The 15444-nt window shown below is 39.9% G+C and overlaps 1 protein-coding gene across 1 annotated transcript in view; it reads right to left on the bottom strand.

Moving 5' to 3' along the window:
- The window catches only part of LOC147683945 (uncharacterized), a 93623-nt gene that overhangs the window by 55949 nt on the left and 22230 nt on the right, over positions 1–15444 (bottom strand). Inside the window, exons 2-3 of the mRNA XM_086942582.1 lie at positions 2619–2695; positions 1107–1158 (exon numbers count right to left, since the gene is read on the bottom strand). Of these exons, the coding sequence (XP_086798708.1) occupies positions 1107–1158; positions 2619–2695 (129 nt within the window). The remainder of the gene's footprint in view (positions 1–1106; positions 1159–2618; positions 2696–15444) is intronic.

The following is a 15444-nucleotide window of genomic DNA, read 5'->3' as shown; positions in this document are numbered from 1 at the left end:
AAAAGCCTAGCAAAGGCCATTCCAGGATATGAAGCACACAGTTAGTAATTCATTTTTTTTTATTTTACGATTCACAGAAGTTTATCGTACGCTGCACATCAGCAATCCAGATGTTATCATGGTAGGCTTTTGGTTCTTCTGTCACATCACTCAAAATAACCTATCTCCCTATGTGAAAGCATTTTCAAAGAGAAACTGTACAACTTTTTACATAGAGATTTATGTGCAGAAATCTCCTCCCATGTTTCCTTCTTCTCTGTTTTCTCCAACTTTGTGATGTATGAAGTGGCATAGCAAGCAACAGCAATGGAGTTGTCCGCAATTAACTAGGTGTCCACTTTTGCATTCCATAATTTTGGAATACGATGATTGTAAACATTAATATATTTGGAAGCCTCAGATCTTCTCAGGTTATATGTATTTTCTGGAGATTGTCTTGTGAGAGTATGTGTCACTCCAGATTAAAATCTTTTCACTCTTCCTTTGGAGATAACAGGCCATGGAAATACAGAAAGACAACTTGTAAACAGTTTACCTTTACCTCTGTATCTTCGGTGGCACAATTTCCCACATCTATGTGATTGGAACCGTAGAACTTTTGTCTTAGGTTTTGTTATTGCTCTCATCTGGGATGGTACAGGTAGCATACTCCTCTATGAAAGACAGTATGCAGCCATTAGTATCAGGTCCACATTTAGGTGTATCATTCATAAGAGCATGTGTATATGAGGAGCACCACTGGCCTGGTATTATTTTTCCCAAACAATACCTGGACCTTCTCCAAGAGGACAAATTGTTTTATCGCATATGAAAGCCAGCATTGCTTGAAACTTGTGGATAGAATGCCTATATACATTGGCAGGATCCAAGGAGCAAAGTGTTCTTGCTGTTTTCTAATCAATATCCCTAATGTTAGAGTTTGCTTCTCTTAGAAATTGTAGTAAATATTCTCATGCATACTCTGTGCTACTAAGTGTCACAAACCAAAGTAGGTGCACCTACATTTCAGAGCATACATTCTTCATGACGATGCTACCAATATTAATTTGTTCCACATACACATGCCATCAAATTCATTATTTTATTGTCCAGATTTTCATCCTTACCTTGTTTTTTTATGAACAAACTCCCTTGCAGAAACATTTTGCAGACTAAATCCTGTATTTAAAAAATTGTTCACACATTAAGACAATAGTCACTCACAATAACAGGTGGCATATATAGGGAACACACTATCGAAACCTAGTGTCCTCTGAATATAGCTTTGTTGAACAAAATGCAGCTGCTGGTATTTGCAGATGTCGATCATCGTACCGGCTGCCTACTCCTGTGAGAAATAGATGTGGAAAGCAGCAGGCCTCTAAATCTTTTCCCCACATACTCTTTGGAGATCTTCTAGCTTGTTTCATTTGAAAATTTGAAACAAATCAATGACATTGTGTTTGAATGAAGTGGATGTATACTATAGAGCTCAGATATTTTTCTGAAATTTCCTTACCTACTTTTTCTATTTGCCCACTTCATTGTAGAAGTTCATAATCAATACAACTTACATCTTCAATAATATCATTTTTTTCTGTAAAAACATTATTTTCTTTCCAGTATAATGTGGATTTTTAAACTTTATTTACATCCATTAACTCTTACCAGATTGTTTTACTTTTTGTGGGCACTCCATTTACTAGAATAATCATTTTCTCTCTCTCTCTCTCTCAACACCCACAGTGCAACATTTGTTTTAAATAAAATCTAAAGGTAAATAGATTACTCTTCCTTTAAGTCCTTTTTGTAGTTCGGTTTGTAGTGGTAGTTTTTCTGTTTTAGGTTCCATTCAAAATTATTGCTTGAAATGATGGGCAGTTTGTATTAGAATTGATTCATACACATTTAATTGCTCAAGTTCCTGTGGGATAGGTACCAACTCTAATGTACTATGAATTCCTTTAGATGTTTTTTTTTATTATCCTCAAGTTTATCATAGCAATACTTACACATTGTTTGTGGCTAAATCAAAGGGTTGTTCTACAAATACATTATTTTCAAAATTCTGTCACTCATTTCTGTTATCTTGCTCTGCAACCACATTATGAGTTTAGTTATTGTAATGAGTACGGTGACAACAAATACAAACATACTCACATTTTTCAGGACATAGTGCATTGAGCTTGCCTATGTCTTTTCCAATACTAATCTCTGTGTCCTATTGCTCACACCTCTACTCACTGCCTTGTCATTACCCCTATACTCTTCTCAAAGACCAAAGAAATGGAACTGAATTTCTTCACAAACTTTGTCAACCTCTGCCACAGTGTCATTTAATAGAACTTTATTTATATCTCCTACACATAAAGTTTGAGTTTTAACACAATAACTTCTCCTTACTACATTTAGCATTTTTTGAATGATGCACAGCTAACATTCTAAAATGCTGAAAAGTACTTTTACACACTTTCTATGAAAGACATGCCAGTGAATTGCCATGTAAGTAGTGGATTTCCTAACTTTGTATGGATAGTACTCTTGGAGCATTTTAATTTTCTGTTGCAGACTTCTCCATGAAAAGTATCTTTAAAAAGTTTTTGATTTATTAATTGATTTCTGATGGATAGTACACATACTATTACACTTCCACTTGTACACAGGAGCCTGTTTACGCCTTCCTTGTTCTTCTTCAGCTATCACTTGTTCTACATTCCTGGAATTTGAATTATAAAGCGTATAAAGTGCAACATATGCCCAAAGGGGTCATGGCGATATGCAACTGCAAAAGGATACTCTACACTGCATCAAACAAGAAATTAAAGAGGGAAAGTAAAAAGCCAAGTTCTTAACTGTCTCCTAAAAGTCATCAAACTAGGGCGCCTATTAGGATGGCGGACCCCGAGGTGGAGGGACCGTCCGCAGGGGCAGCGGCAGTCCGTCCATCCCAATTAGGATGTGACCGCCACCCTGGCGGTCACATCCCGTATCTTTAACCTTGTGGCGGGTGCTGCTTGAAGCAGCACCCGCCGCAAGTTTAAAAATGCATGATTTGCATTTACTTGCACAAAGCTGCAGGCACTGCGCGGTGCCTGCCGCTTTGTGCCTGTAAATGCAGGGGGGTACCATAGGTACCCCCCATGTGCACCCCCACCCACTGACACCCTGGGGGCCCGCAAGTGCCCCCCAGAAGCTATTGTCCACATGCTTTTCCACTGCAGTAAATCCACAGCGGAAAAGCATGTTTTCAAACCCATCGTAATTTGGCTGGCGGTGTTTTGCAGACACCACCAACAAATTGCGGCCAACACCCCGCGGATCAGCGGCGGATGGACCTGCCGTCCACCCCTGATCCCACCGCCATCATAATCTGGCGGTGGGTGTTTTGAAGGTCCGCAGCGGTGATGGCGCATCCTCTGGGCCGGCGGTGGCTTCCACCGGCCCGGAGGATGCGGAATCACCGCAATCATAATCAACCCCTAGATTGGCCTCTCAGCTGTTCTGGAACAGAATACCAAAGTTTTGAGGTCCAATACACAAAGCCTCTACCACCACTAAGAGGCTCTAATAATCTTTGATACTACTGCTTTTTTTTTTACTGTATACTGCAAGTTCCTCTTACGTAAATACAGAAAAAATCTTTTCTTGAAATATTTGAGTCCAGCAGATAGAGTACTTTGTGGGCAGTGCAAAGCACTTTAAAAGTTAACCTTTCTTAATGAGTAGCCAGTGCAGGTCTACATACACTGCCAAAACAGAATAACGCTACCTGATATTAAAAAGTAGCCAAGCTGAAGCTGCTGCATTCTGAATCCTCTGCAGCTTTTTTTAACAACCCTTTGCGCCATGCCCAAATAAAGAGCATTGCAGTAATCCAGCTTCAAAAAGACCAGGGTGATGATAACTGTTTTCCTAAGATCGAGTAGTATGAAGTGTAGAATCTTCTTTAAAGTAAGTTTTAGATCCAACAATAATCCCAAATTTCTCATTTTTATGACAAGAATAGGCAGATCACACAGATCTTAAGGCCACCATTTGTTGTCTCAAAAATAAATATTATTGTCAAAGATGAGCTTCTCTGTTTTATTAGAATTTAACTTGAGACAATATCTGCTCATATAATTCACTATGGCTCGCATACAGTTGTTAAATCACTTGGCCACTACCTCCAATGGATACCTCTACTTGGGTGTCATCTGCATAAGATATGGCGGAGAGCCAAAAAGTTCCTGAAATTTAGCCAGTGGAGCCACATACAAGTTGAATAGTGTGGGACTTAACAATGACCCCTTGGAGACACTACTCAGCAAGGCGAATAATTTAGAACTAAAGTCTCCCAGAGCAACTGATTGTTACCTTTCATCTAGGAAGGAGCAGAGTGGATCAAACGTTGACCTTCGAATACCTACTTCTCTCAATTGATGTTTTAAAACTGTATGACTGACCATGTCATGGGTTGCAGATAGATCTTAAAGTACCACCGCAGCCATCCCACCTTTATCTATTATATCTCGAATCTCCTCTGTGGCTACCACCAAGGCTGATACAGTACTATGGGCTTTTCTAAACTCTAAATATACCACTAGTATCCACAACATCTGGGAAAAATGGACAGAATGAAAAGACAGGGGCCTCATTGAATGGGAAGAGTTCTGTTTCTTAGAAAAAGATCATCCTATTCTGCCCATCCTTCATCTACTGCCCAAAATTCATAAATGCAGAATCGATCCACCGGGCAGGCCTATAATCTCGTCCAGAGGCAGTGCATTCCCAATATGTCGACCACTTCCTCAGAGAGTACTTGGTGAAATTACCCTCATATGTACGGGACACTAAAGATTTTCTCGAGAAAGTGGATGGTATACTGTGGAACAAGAATTTGCTACTAATAACTATGGATGTCAATTCCCTTTATACGATAATCGAACATAAACAAGGAATTGAAGACTGTGCCAGATGTTTGAGAGGGAGAAACAGTTGCTATTTAAAACATACAAGAATGATTTTGGAGATGATTATGTTCTGCCTCACTAACGATTTTTTCCTTTTTAATGATGAGATTTTTGTTCAAATGTATGGTACAGCAAAGGGAACATGGTTTGCACTAAGTTTTGCTAATTTGTTAATGGGTGCATGGGAAAATGACATCATGACAGATAATAATTTTCAGTCTGACTTTTCCAAAGTTATTACTTGGCTACAATATATAGATGATATTTTTGTGGTCTGGGGAGGCACTAAGGAAGAAGCCTTAGATTTTGTGTCCAGACTGAATCAGAATGAGCTAAATATCATCTTAACAAGCAATATAAGTGACAAAGAGGTAAAATACCTAGATACTAAGATACAAATTAAGAACAATGCACTGCAAACGGTGGTTTTACGGAAAAGTACACTGGGTAATTCCTTACTACATGACCTGAGCTGCCACCCAGAGAACTTTAAATTGAGTATTCAGTATGGTGAGCTGCTCAGGGCCAAACGTAATTGTAGTAGGGAAGAAGATTTCATTAAAGAACAGAATATGATGACAGAAAGGTTTTTTCAGAGAGGTTATCTAGGATGGGTAATAAAGAAAGCCACTGAAAAGGTTACAACTGCAGAACGTAAAACCCTATTGAGTTCCGCTGAAATGACACAGATAACAAATGGTGATTTTTCTCAAACATGTATCATTCTTAACTACAATGGCAATTCCAATCAAATACGGAAATGCACAAATAGGAGTTGGAAGAATGTGAAAAATTACCCGATAATTGGTCCAGAATTACCTGACCGCCCAAGTATAAACTACAGACGGGGTCGAAATTTGAGAGACCTGTTAGTACATGATAACATAGGCAGTTACGGTCTCAACAGAGGGGTTGATCTACACAAGATTTACCCGTGTGGACATTGCAAAGCCTGCAACAACAGCCATATGGTAAAAGAATAATGGAATGCCAGCACCAATAGTATGAAAACCATAAATCAATTTCTGACATGTACTTGTGCTTTCGTTATATACGTTTTGATTTGCCCATGCAACCTTAAGTACGTGGGCAGTACGACACATATGGCAAATAAACGTATTCTTGAACGTACTAGAGCCATAAGTAAGAATGCTAAGCAATATCCTAAAGCACGGCACTTCGAGTCATGTCACTTTTCAGATCCTAACAAACTTTCCTATTTCATTGTAGAGCAGGTGACCTTGCAACAAAGAGGAGGAAACCACACTCCGAGACTCAGACAAAAGGAATCTAGATATATTATAATTATGTGTACCAAATATCCTAAAGGTCATAACATGGATGAGGAGCTGGCGATACATTTACAAAATTAATTAACTCTTCGCCAGCTATAACTATGTTATTGACGTGTGTACTGACCTGTTCTAATTTTGTATAATTATAACTTAAGAATTTTTATGCAGAATTATAGGAAATGCTAATTGTATGATACTACAAGTTTTAATGTGCCTTTAATATACTTCCTTTCTCTTTTTCTCTCTACCACTGGATGGAAGGGAGGGGCATTGTCACAGGACTGCAGCACTGGTTCCCTAATCCTTTCACCGTGCTTTCATTCTCTATTTCTTATCACTGCATTCCGTTTTTTTTAATGTAATTTTTTTTAATGAAATTATTGTTTCTTGATGGTTTTATGGAATTGTACTTTTACTGTAGCACGTGCACTTATATACTGTTCATAACCTAGAGGGTTTTTGAGAATTGTCCGCCAGAGTATGGTGTTTAGTGGTACACACTTAGGTCCTCTTAGGTATTCACCTTACATCACTATTCAGAATCCACGTGCAATTAACTGAGATCTGGCACTAACCAGCCATGATTTGAGATACTATTGAGTAGTTAATACATATGGATCGCAGCTCCTGTTAATGACAGCGAGATAGTGTTATGTCTAGATGAATGAGCAAGCCAGGATACCAGGCATTGACTGGTTTTAGCAGATATTCATGAAGGCATTACTTCCCATTAGCATCGTAATACGTAGGCACTAACTGCCGATACATGTAATTCTGCCTGTATAATATACTAACCGGCACTTGATCAGGTCAGATTCGGAGGAAGGACCCATACACAGTGCACCACAATTACACTGGTGATCCTGTATTAACTCACTCGCACTCGGTCATAGTTTGATCATATAGAAGAGGGCGTGGTGTCCTTATTAACTACAAGGGACAGCATGCACCGGGACAGCCATTGGAAGCAATAGACTAGTGCACCCGCCAGTCCTATACACCATTATCTTCCTACAGAGATATTTCCAGAATAATACACATCATTATGTAGCATATATTATTTGTGGATATAATGTTATAAACGTGTATATGTAATGTATTGCATTTTTCGTGTTGTGGCTAAGTCCGAAATGGCGCCTGAAACTGATTTGAAGGTGTGGTCGGCTTTCTATGATCATGATTTGTAACACTGAGCATGTTGTTTAAAAGGACCAATTTTATTCAGCCAATTTGTGTGAACAAGCACTCTGGGAAGCGCAAAACGTGTCACAATCAGTTTATGAAGTTAATAAACCTGGCTATTTTGACCTAAAGGATTGACCACTGATGTTATTTGTTTGATCCGAGTGCTCGCTGGAACGCCGTTCAGACTTTGATATTTAATACTGGTTGCTCCACTCGCAACGAGCCAGCCCTGACAAGGCGAGGGATCTCCCGCCGGAGCTTCTTGCTGTTGGATATCAATATATATATATAAATAGATACATGTATACACACACATATAAATACACACACACACACACACACACACACACACACACATATATATATATATATATATATATATATATATATATATATATATATATATATATATATATATACATATGTATATATATATATGTATATGTATATATATATATATATATATATATGAAGCAAACAGTCCAGGTTCCAGGAAGATACCGGAACCAACGGTCGGGACCTCACAAAGCCTCGTAACCAGCAGTTGAATACAGCCTCAACAAAGTAAATCCACCAGTGGGAAGCAGGGAAGACGTATTTTATTAAGGATGACGCGTTTCACTCTACAAGAGAGCTTGATCACATATATATATTTATCAGCATATGTCACTCCAAGTCCATATGTAACTACCTTCAATGGACACAAATATATTTCAACTCTTAATAACAAAGCCTCCTACTGTGATCCCTACATATAGCCTACCTAACAGTTCTTTGCAAAATGGAAACTGTAACCTTCCTTTCCTAATTATTCTAGTTTTCCGTACTGTTTTCACATAGGTATTATTTATATTACTTTTTAGTTCTTATGAACATAGTACTAACTTCCAGTCATCTTATATACAATGACCCCTATAGTAATCCTTTTTCAATTAAACTACATTTTACTACACAAACCTGTTAAGTAGTGTTTGTTCATCTGTATATTTGCCTCTCAATATCAGTTAGAATGTTTTCTCACTGAGAATCAGCAGAAACCATGCAAAAGAATGGTACACCACTCTCACTGATTCCAATAGTGAACCCTTTCCAACACTCCTCAAAAGATTGCTCAATTCCATATCAGTTTTTGCCAGATCAATGGATGAATCTGTGGGGCTCAGTGCGGCCCCAATGAAACTCCCCGGGGGGTCGGCAGAACTGAGGGGGGCCCCATGTAACTCCGTGGGTAAATCAGCGGATTCATGTGGAAGTACAACATTCATTTATGTATTGTCAAACAATTCCAATTATACTCTTTGAATACAAACATCTTTTCACACTTAACATTGTTTCAAAGAACACTGATTACAACCACAGAGTCACAGTCTAGTCTTTTTTATTTCCTTCACCCTATTCTCCTGTAGCTCTGCTACCATGGTAACATAATTTGAAACATTCTCTAGGACTGGTAGGTCAACAGTTCATAACAGTTTTTCCAAGCAACATCCTCACTTACAAAGCAAATACAGCAGGTGTGGTTGAATGTTTCAAAGAATACACATATCTCAAACAGCAACACTGTCTCAACTTTCTCAAAAATAAATCCAACATCTATTTACTTTTCTCACAAAATCCCTATCTAGCTTCATTTACCAACATATTTACAACAATCAATAAAATGTGTTCTTTTAAATTCTTCCTACTACCCTCCATTTTCAATTGACCTGTCACTTCAAAAGTGCCTCAGTCAGCTGCAGCTGTCTCCGGTCTGCTACTGCTCCATCCTTCAAAAATGGTTAGAATCAGGATTGTATGTCACAGCTCTGTGCACAGGGCTAGAGAATATGCTAGAAAGAGTGGCATACACAGGGACCGGGGTTTGCCTAATGTGGATATCAGTTGGTTTGGCCGGAGAGTTCTAAAGTGGCCCCAATTGCATCCATTGGTTGAAAGCATTAGGGATTCCCAAAATCCAGAACTCATGATTGTGCACTGTGGTGGCAATGACCTGGGCACAGTGACTGGGGTAGGACTGGAAATCCCAATGAAATATACCTTTGGACAAATGATACCTTTACCCTCAAACTGCCTTGGTGTTCTCTAACATATGTCAGCGACAGAAATAGAAGTGGTCATCTCAATGTTGTCTTCAAATAGATAAAGCAAGGAAACATTTTAATAAAAACGGTTTCAACATTTCTCTGAGGCCATAACATGAGCTCTATCTTCAATAATAAAATGTGCTTCAACATGCATTAATTATATTGAAGAGATGATGTTCACTTCACGGACTAAGGCAACATAGTGTCTCTGAGCAACTCTACATCTGCTCATATATGTAGTCATCATAAACGCACAATGAGCACAATGACTCTTCTAACAGACACCCTATGTCCAAAACAGGTGTTATTTTTTATTGTAAAACCTTTTTGATTTAAATTTAATGAATCTGCAGATCCGTCGCTGATCCACAAACAAAAGCTCATTTTCAATGCAAAACAGCACATTTATTATTTCTAGTAGACAGTTCTGAATAAGTCTCACAGTGGATATAAGAGAATCTAATTGGGAATAGGTTTAGGTACACAAGTGACTCCATGCATATAGTGGCTGTAACAGTGTCTCAATGGATATATCACAGGGTGTCAGACTATCTGTATTGGTGTATGAGTGGCTACAAAAATGTCTGCATGGGTTTAACTGTTGGTGAGAGAGTCTCTGAATAGGTTTGTGAATGATTCTAATAGTTTATGTAGAGTATATGAATTGGTGTAACAGTTCCTGTAAGGGTATATCAGTGGATGTGAGAGTATATCTATATGTTTAAGTGTGGGTGTAAGAGTCTGTATACATCTGTGAATAGGTATGAAAGTGTCTGTATGGGTTTGTGAATGAGTGTGAGTGTCTGTATGGGTATAATATGGGTGTGAGATTCTCTGTATAGGTTTGTGAATGGGTATAACAGTGTATGTAGAGTATGTGAATGGGTGCAACAGTTCCTGTCTTGGTATATGAGTGGATGTGAGAGTATGTATATATGTGCAGGTATGGGTATATAAGTCTCTGTATAAGTTTGGGAATGGGTATAACCATGTCTGTATGGATTTGTGAATGGGTGTGTTACTGTCTGTATGGAGGTAACACTGGGTCTGAGAGGATCTCTATGCGCATGTGAGTGGGTGACAAAGTGGCTGTAAGAGTGTAAGGTTGGGAGTGAAAGTCTATGTATGGATTTGTGAATGGGTGTAACAGTGTCTGTAAAGGTATGCATGGGTGGAACAGTCTCTGTTTGATCATATGAGTGGGTGTGGGAGTGTGTCTACATGTGTGAGTGTTGATGAGAGAGTCTCCATGTAGTTTTTTGAATGGATATGACAGTGCCTGTATGGGTATGAAAGTATCTTAAAGGGTATGTTAGTAAGTGTGAGAGTGTATGTAAAGGTTCAAGTTTAGGTGTTAGTGTCTCTGTATAGGTTTGGCAATGGATATGACCATGTCTCCATGGCTTTGTGAATGGGTGTGACAGTGTCTGTATGGTTGAACAGTGGATCTGAGAGGATTGGTATGGGTATGTAAGAGTGTCTGCATGGGTGTATCTGTGGATGTAAGAATCTCTGTATGGACTTGTGAATTGCTGTACCAATGCCTGTAGAGTATGAGAATGGGTGTAACATTGACTGTATGGGTATATGACTTGGTGTGAGAGTATGTATATACATGTAGGTGTGTGTGTGAGAGTCTCTGTATACGTTTGTGAATGGGTGTGGCAGTGTGTATATGGGTTTGTGAATGGATGTGAGAGAGTGTCTGTATGACTGTAAATTGGGAAGTGAGAGTCTGTGCATGGGTTTGTGAATGTATGTAATAGTGTCTGTAAAGTATATGAATGGATGTAACAGTGACTGTATGGGAATATGAGTAGATGCAAGAGTATGTCTATACGTGTAGGTGTGATTTTAAGAATTGTTATATTGGTTTGTGAATGTATGTAACATTGTCTCTAGAGTACTTGAATGGGTGCCACAGTGTCAGTATGAGTTTGTGAATGGGTGGCACAGTGTATAGATGGGTATGTGAGTAAGAGTATCTGTCTGCATGTGGCGCTGGGTGTCAGAGGGTGTCACTGCTTGTGGCAGTCGGTGTGAGGGTTCCTGTCTGGTTGGCTGTAACAATGAATGCAAGAGTTTTTCTCTGGATGTGAGAGTCACGTGAGAGTTTTTGGCTGCCTCTTTCAGTCGGTGTGTCATTATTTATAGTTTCATTTTTTCTTGACATTTTTTTATGTCAACCCGTGAATTCACACAGGGGCCAAGCTGAGCCCTGCAGACGAATCTGCAGTTATTGGAACATGAATGTTAACTTAACAATGTATGCTTATAACGTTCTTATGTCCCCCATGTACTCAGAGACTCTCTACTCAAACTGTTTATAAACATTACAGTCCAAATTTGAACCCTGGACACTGTTTCCTGTTAAAACAAAATGGCGGCAGCAACTTTTCTGTGAAGCTGCAACCAGCCAATCCGGTTTTTACTTTGGAACCTGAATCCGCAGATTGACTCGTGGTGGATCCACGGAGGATCTGCGTCCCTATACATCTATAATATTTTACATTTAATGTCTCAGAAACTACTAAACAAATTTACACTAAATCAAAAATTGTGATCTGCTTACTCAAATCAGCATTTCTCTCAAATTTGGTGTAACTCTGTCCAGCAGTTCGAGCTGTAGGCTTGCTCAAAGCCTTATGGGAATTAACATGGGGAAAACACGTATTACCACCCCCACCCTTTTTCTCAACTTCACTTGGCACATCATCCCAAAACTTTCACCACAGCAGCTGAACCGACTAAGGTATTTGTCTTGAAAATTGTGTGATGATTTGTCAAGCGGAACCAAAGATACTGGCAAAACAAAAAGGCTCTTTTGGAAAGTAGGTCCTACCTACAACCCCCAGTAGGTGATTATCTATCTATCTATCTATCTATCTATCTATCTATCTATCTATCTATCTATCTATCTATCTATCTATCTATCTATCTATCTATCTATCTATCTATCTATCTATCTATCTATCTATCTATCTATTTATCTATCTATCTATCTATCCATTTTTTTTTATTTATTTGAAGTTTCATATACCGCAAACATGGCCCGCTAGGGTTTCAGAGGACTTTACAAGGAAAGGTACATTAGATACGTAAAGGCATGGGCAAAGTACAGGGATTGGAGATAGGGAGAAGTGAACAGTGGGACATATCCAAGAGTCAATACAGTTCCAAAATGAGCTATGACTTGAGTACAATAGGGCAAAAGTAGAAGATATATAATAAATGGTACAGATCCAAGAAAAGGTTGGTGCGGGCAGAATAGAGGGATGGGGTTTGGGGAAATGACAAAAGTAGGGAAAAGCCGTGGAGATATACAAGTGTCAATACAGTTCCAAGATCGGCGGGTGATTTGATAACAATAGGATGAAAAAGATGTGCACAAAAACTGGTACAGGGAGCACTGGAAGGTGTGAGAGTTGATACACATTGTAGCCCATACAAATGTGCACCAAGGGAGCGTTAGTTGAGGAATTTGCTCATTAAGAAGGTTTTAGCTTTTTTTTTTTTAAGAGTGCCAGAGAAGGTATTCTTATGATGGAGGAAGGAAGTGAGTTCAAGATTCTTGGTGCAGCTCTGGAGAATGCTCGATTGTCTGTTTTTGCCTTGCGGAAGTGGGGTGGCTGGAGCACATGGTCTCTGGTGTATATGGAGTTTCTGGATCTCTCAGATAACATGAGTTTCTGGGCGAGATATGCCGGGGAGTTCGTGTACAAGGATTTGTGAGTGATGTAGGCCAGTGTCACGTCGCATTATTGTGGCAGGCGGAGAACACTGAAGTGCAAGGCTTTCCCGTGATCGGGCAAAGTGTGACTGCCAAACTACAGTTCCCATGAAGCTATGGAACGTCACACCGGTGACGTCACGCCGTTTCTTGGAAGCTGAATGTAAGCGCTTCCAGGGCACCAGTCGGGTGCTGTTAATTCCAGGATACACACAGTACTGTGACGGATGTACGAAGAAACAGTAGGGGTGCTATCCGGACCAACCTCTCCTTGTTTGCCTTCATGATTGATTTTCCTGATCCTTGCTTCACCTTTTCTCGAGCGTGAAGCAAGTCTGATACGACTGTAGCCCCGTTGGACAAGGCAGTACCTGGCTCTTGCGGGGCTTCTCTTATACCTCGTTAAGTCTCCAGGATCTCTGGAGGGACGGAGGTGGTTTTGTTTTAAACCTTGGTTAGCAGGCGCAGCTGCGCGATTGCTTAGGTAGCTCTCATGACTTTGTTCTTTCAGCACTGCAAGAATATCCGGTTTGCCATAATGAAGTAATTATGGTGAAGCAGCTGGTAAGGGTGATCTTGCTCGCTGAATGACTTTGAGTATTTAGCCTACCACAAGTATTGTTTTTCTTGAATGTTTTCTTTTTTACGTCAAACTCCTTTGAACTGAACTATAAGGAAGGATCCTAGTAGCAGTGGTGCTTCATTACTATATGATGTGTTACGGTGGAGTTCATTATGGAATCTTTGTGATATACAGCCATGCAGCCTGTCCCTGTATTCATGGTGGATTGTTTGTCTCTATCTCTACAGCAGGGGCTTGTTGAGCTCATCCCAAAGACAGTTACACTTCCCCTGTTACGTGTCACATATGAGGCCTTTGGGTATGTTACCATTGAAATAGAGTTTTATGTTACAGTCTAAACAGTATCTTAGATGTGTAAATACATATCATTGTTCTATCCATAGATCCGGTTGTAACAGTGGGATAGTTACTTTTCTTTACAGGTATTGGGGTTATAAATATAGGCTTATATGAGGTATTCTGCTCTATAGTGGAAGAAAGTATTGGGTACTTATTCTTGTTTACTTTCATTCCAGATCTCCCTCCCTGCTGTTCCCATCCTTTCCTTCCCTCACCTGATCACTCTTTTGAGTCTGTTAGTTTACTGAGACCAAGGGGCTATCAGGAGGTGGACCTCTTTGAGCATCATACTTCTCTGAGGATTCGAGAACCTGACAGCTAGCTTGAGATGAATTCTGCCTTCAGAGGGAATCCAGTTCAAGGCCTTCAGGTGTGGAGAGATATGGTCAAATGTTTTTGAAACGGATAAGAGTCTGGCTGCTGCGTTGAGGCAAGCTTTTAGGGGGGCAGTCAAAGTCTTAGGCAGGCCAGATAGTGTGGAGCAGCCATATTAAATTCTGGAGATAACTGGCGCCTGCACAGTGGTTTTTAGGTCAGAAGTGCCAAGGAAGGGTTTTAGTTTTCTCAAGAAGCTCAAATGGAATGTGGCAGTTTTGGCCATCGTTTTGATGTGTTCAATCATATTCAGGTTGCGGTCCAAAGTAATCCCAAGAAATTTGGCAGTGCAGTTTAGTGCTGTGATGGAGTAAGTCCATTCAAGGATGTCAGAAGATTTTTTTTTGAGGGGGGGTGGTGATGAGAAGAAACTCAGTTTCTTGGGCATTCAGTTTGAGCTGGTTGTTGGCAAGCCAATGGAAAGTCAGTTTCAGGGCATCCTTTAGATGGGTGATCTCAAGAGAGGAGATTTTAATGTAGATCTGGGTATTGTCGGCATACATGTGGAAGGAGATGTTGGCCGAATGGAGAATTTCAGCTAAAGGCTCGAGGTAGAGACTGAAGAGGGTAGGGGACAGAGTGGAGCCTTTGAGTGACACTGATGGAGATCGGAGAGGGAGCAGATAGGTTGTTGTTGACAAATAATCTCTGTGTGCGGTTATGGAGGAAGGAACCAAACCATTTGATGACAGTACCTTCTAAGCCCATCCTGTGTTCAAAGCATTCAAGGTGTTTCTTGTGGCTGATTGTGTCGAATGCAGAGGAGAGATCCAGAAGGATCAGAAGACATGTTTTGCCTTGGTCAAGGGCTAGGAGAGCATTGTCAACGATGTGAAGAATAGTAGTTTCAGTGCTGTGCCCAGGCCTGAACCCAGATTGGAATTCATTGAGTAGATTGAAATTGGTGATGTGTTGACTTAGT

Source organism: Lissotriton vulgaris, chromosome 11, assembly GCF_964263255.1.
Source record: "Lissotriton vulgaris chromosome 11, aLisVul1.2, whole genome shotgun sequence".
In the NCBI taxonomy this organism is placed as follows: Eukaryota; Metazoa; Chordata; class Amphibia; order Caudata; family Salamandridae; genus Lissotriton; species Lissotriton vulgaris.
Note: the sequence above shows the minus strand (reverse complement) of the source record. Positions and strands in the feature narration are given on the sequence as shown.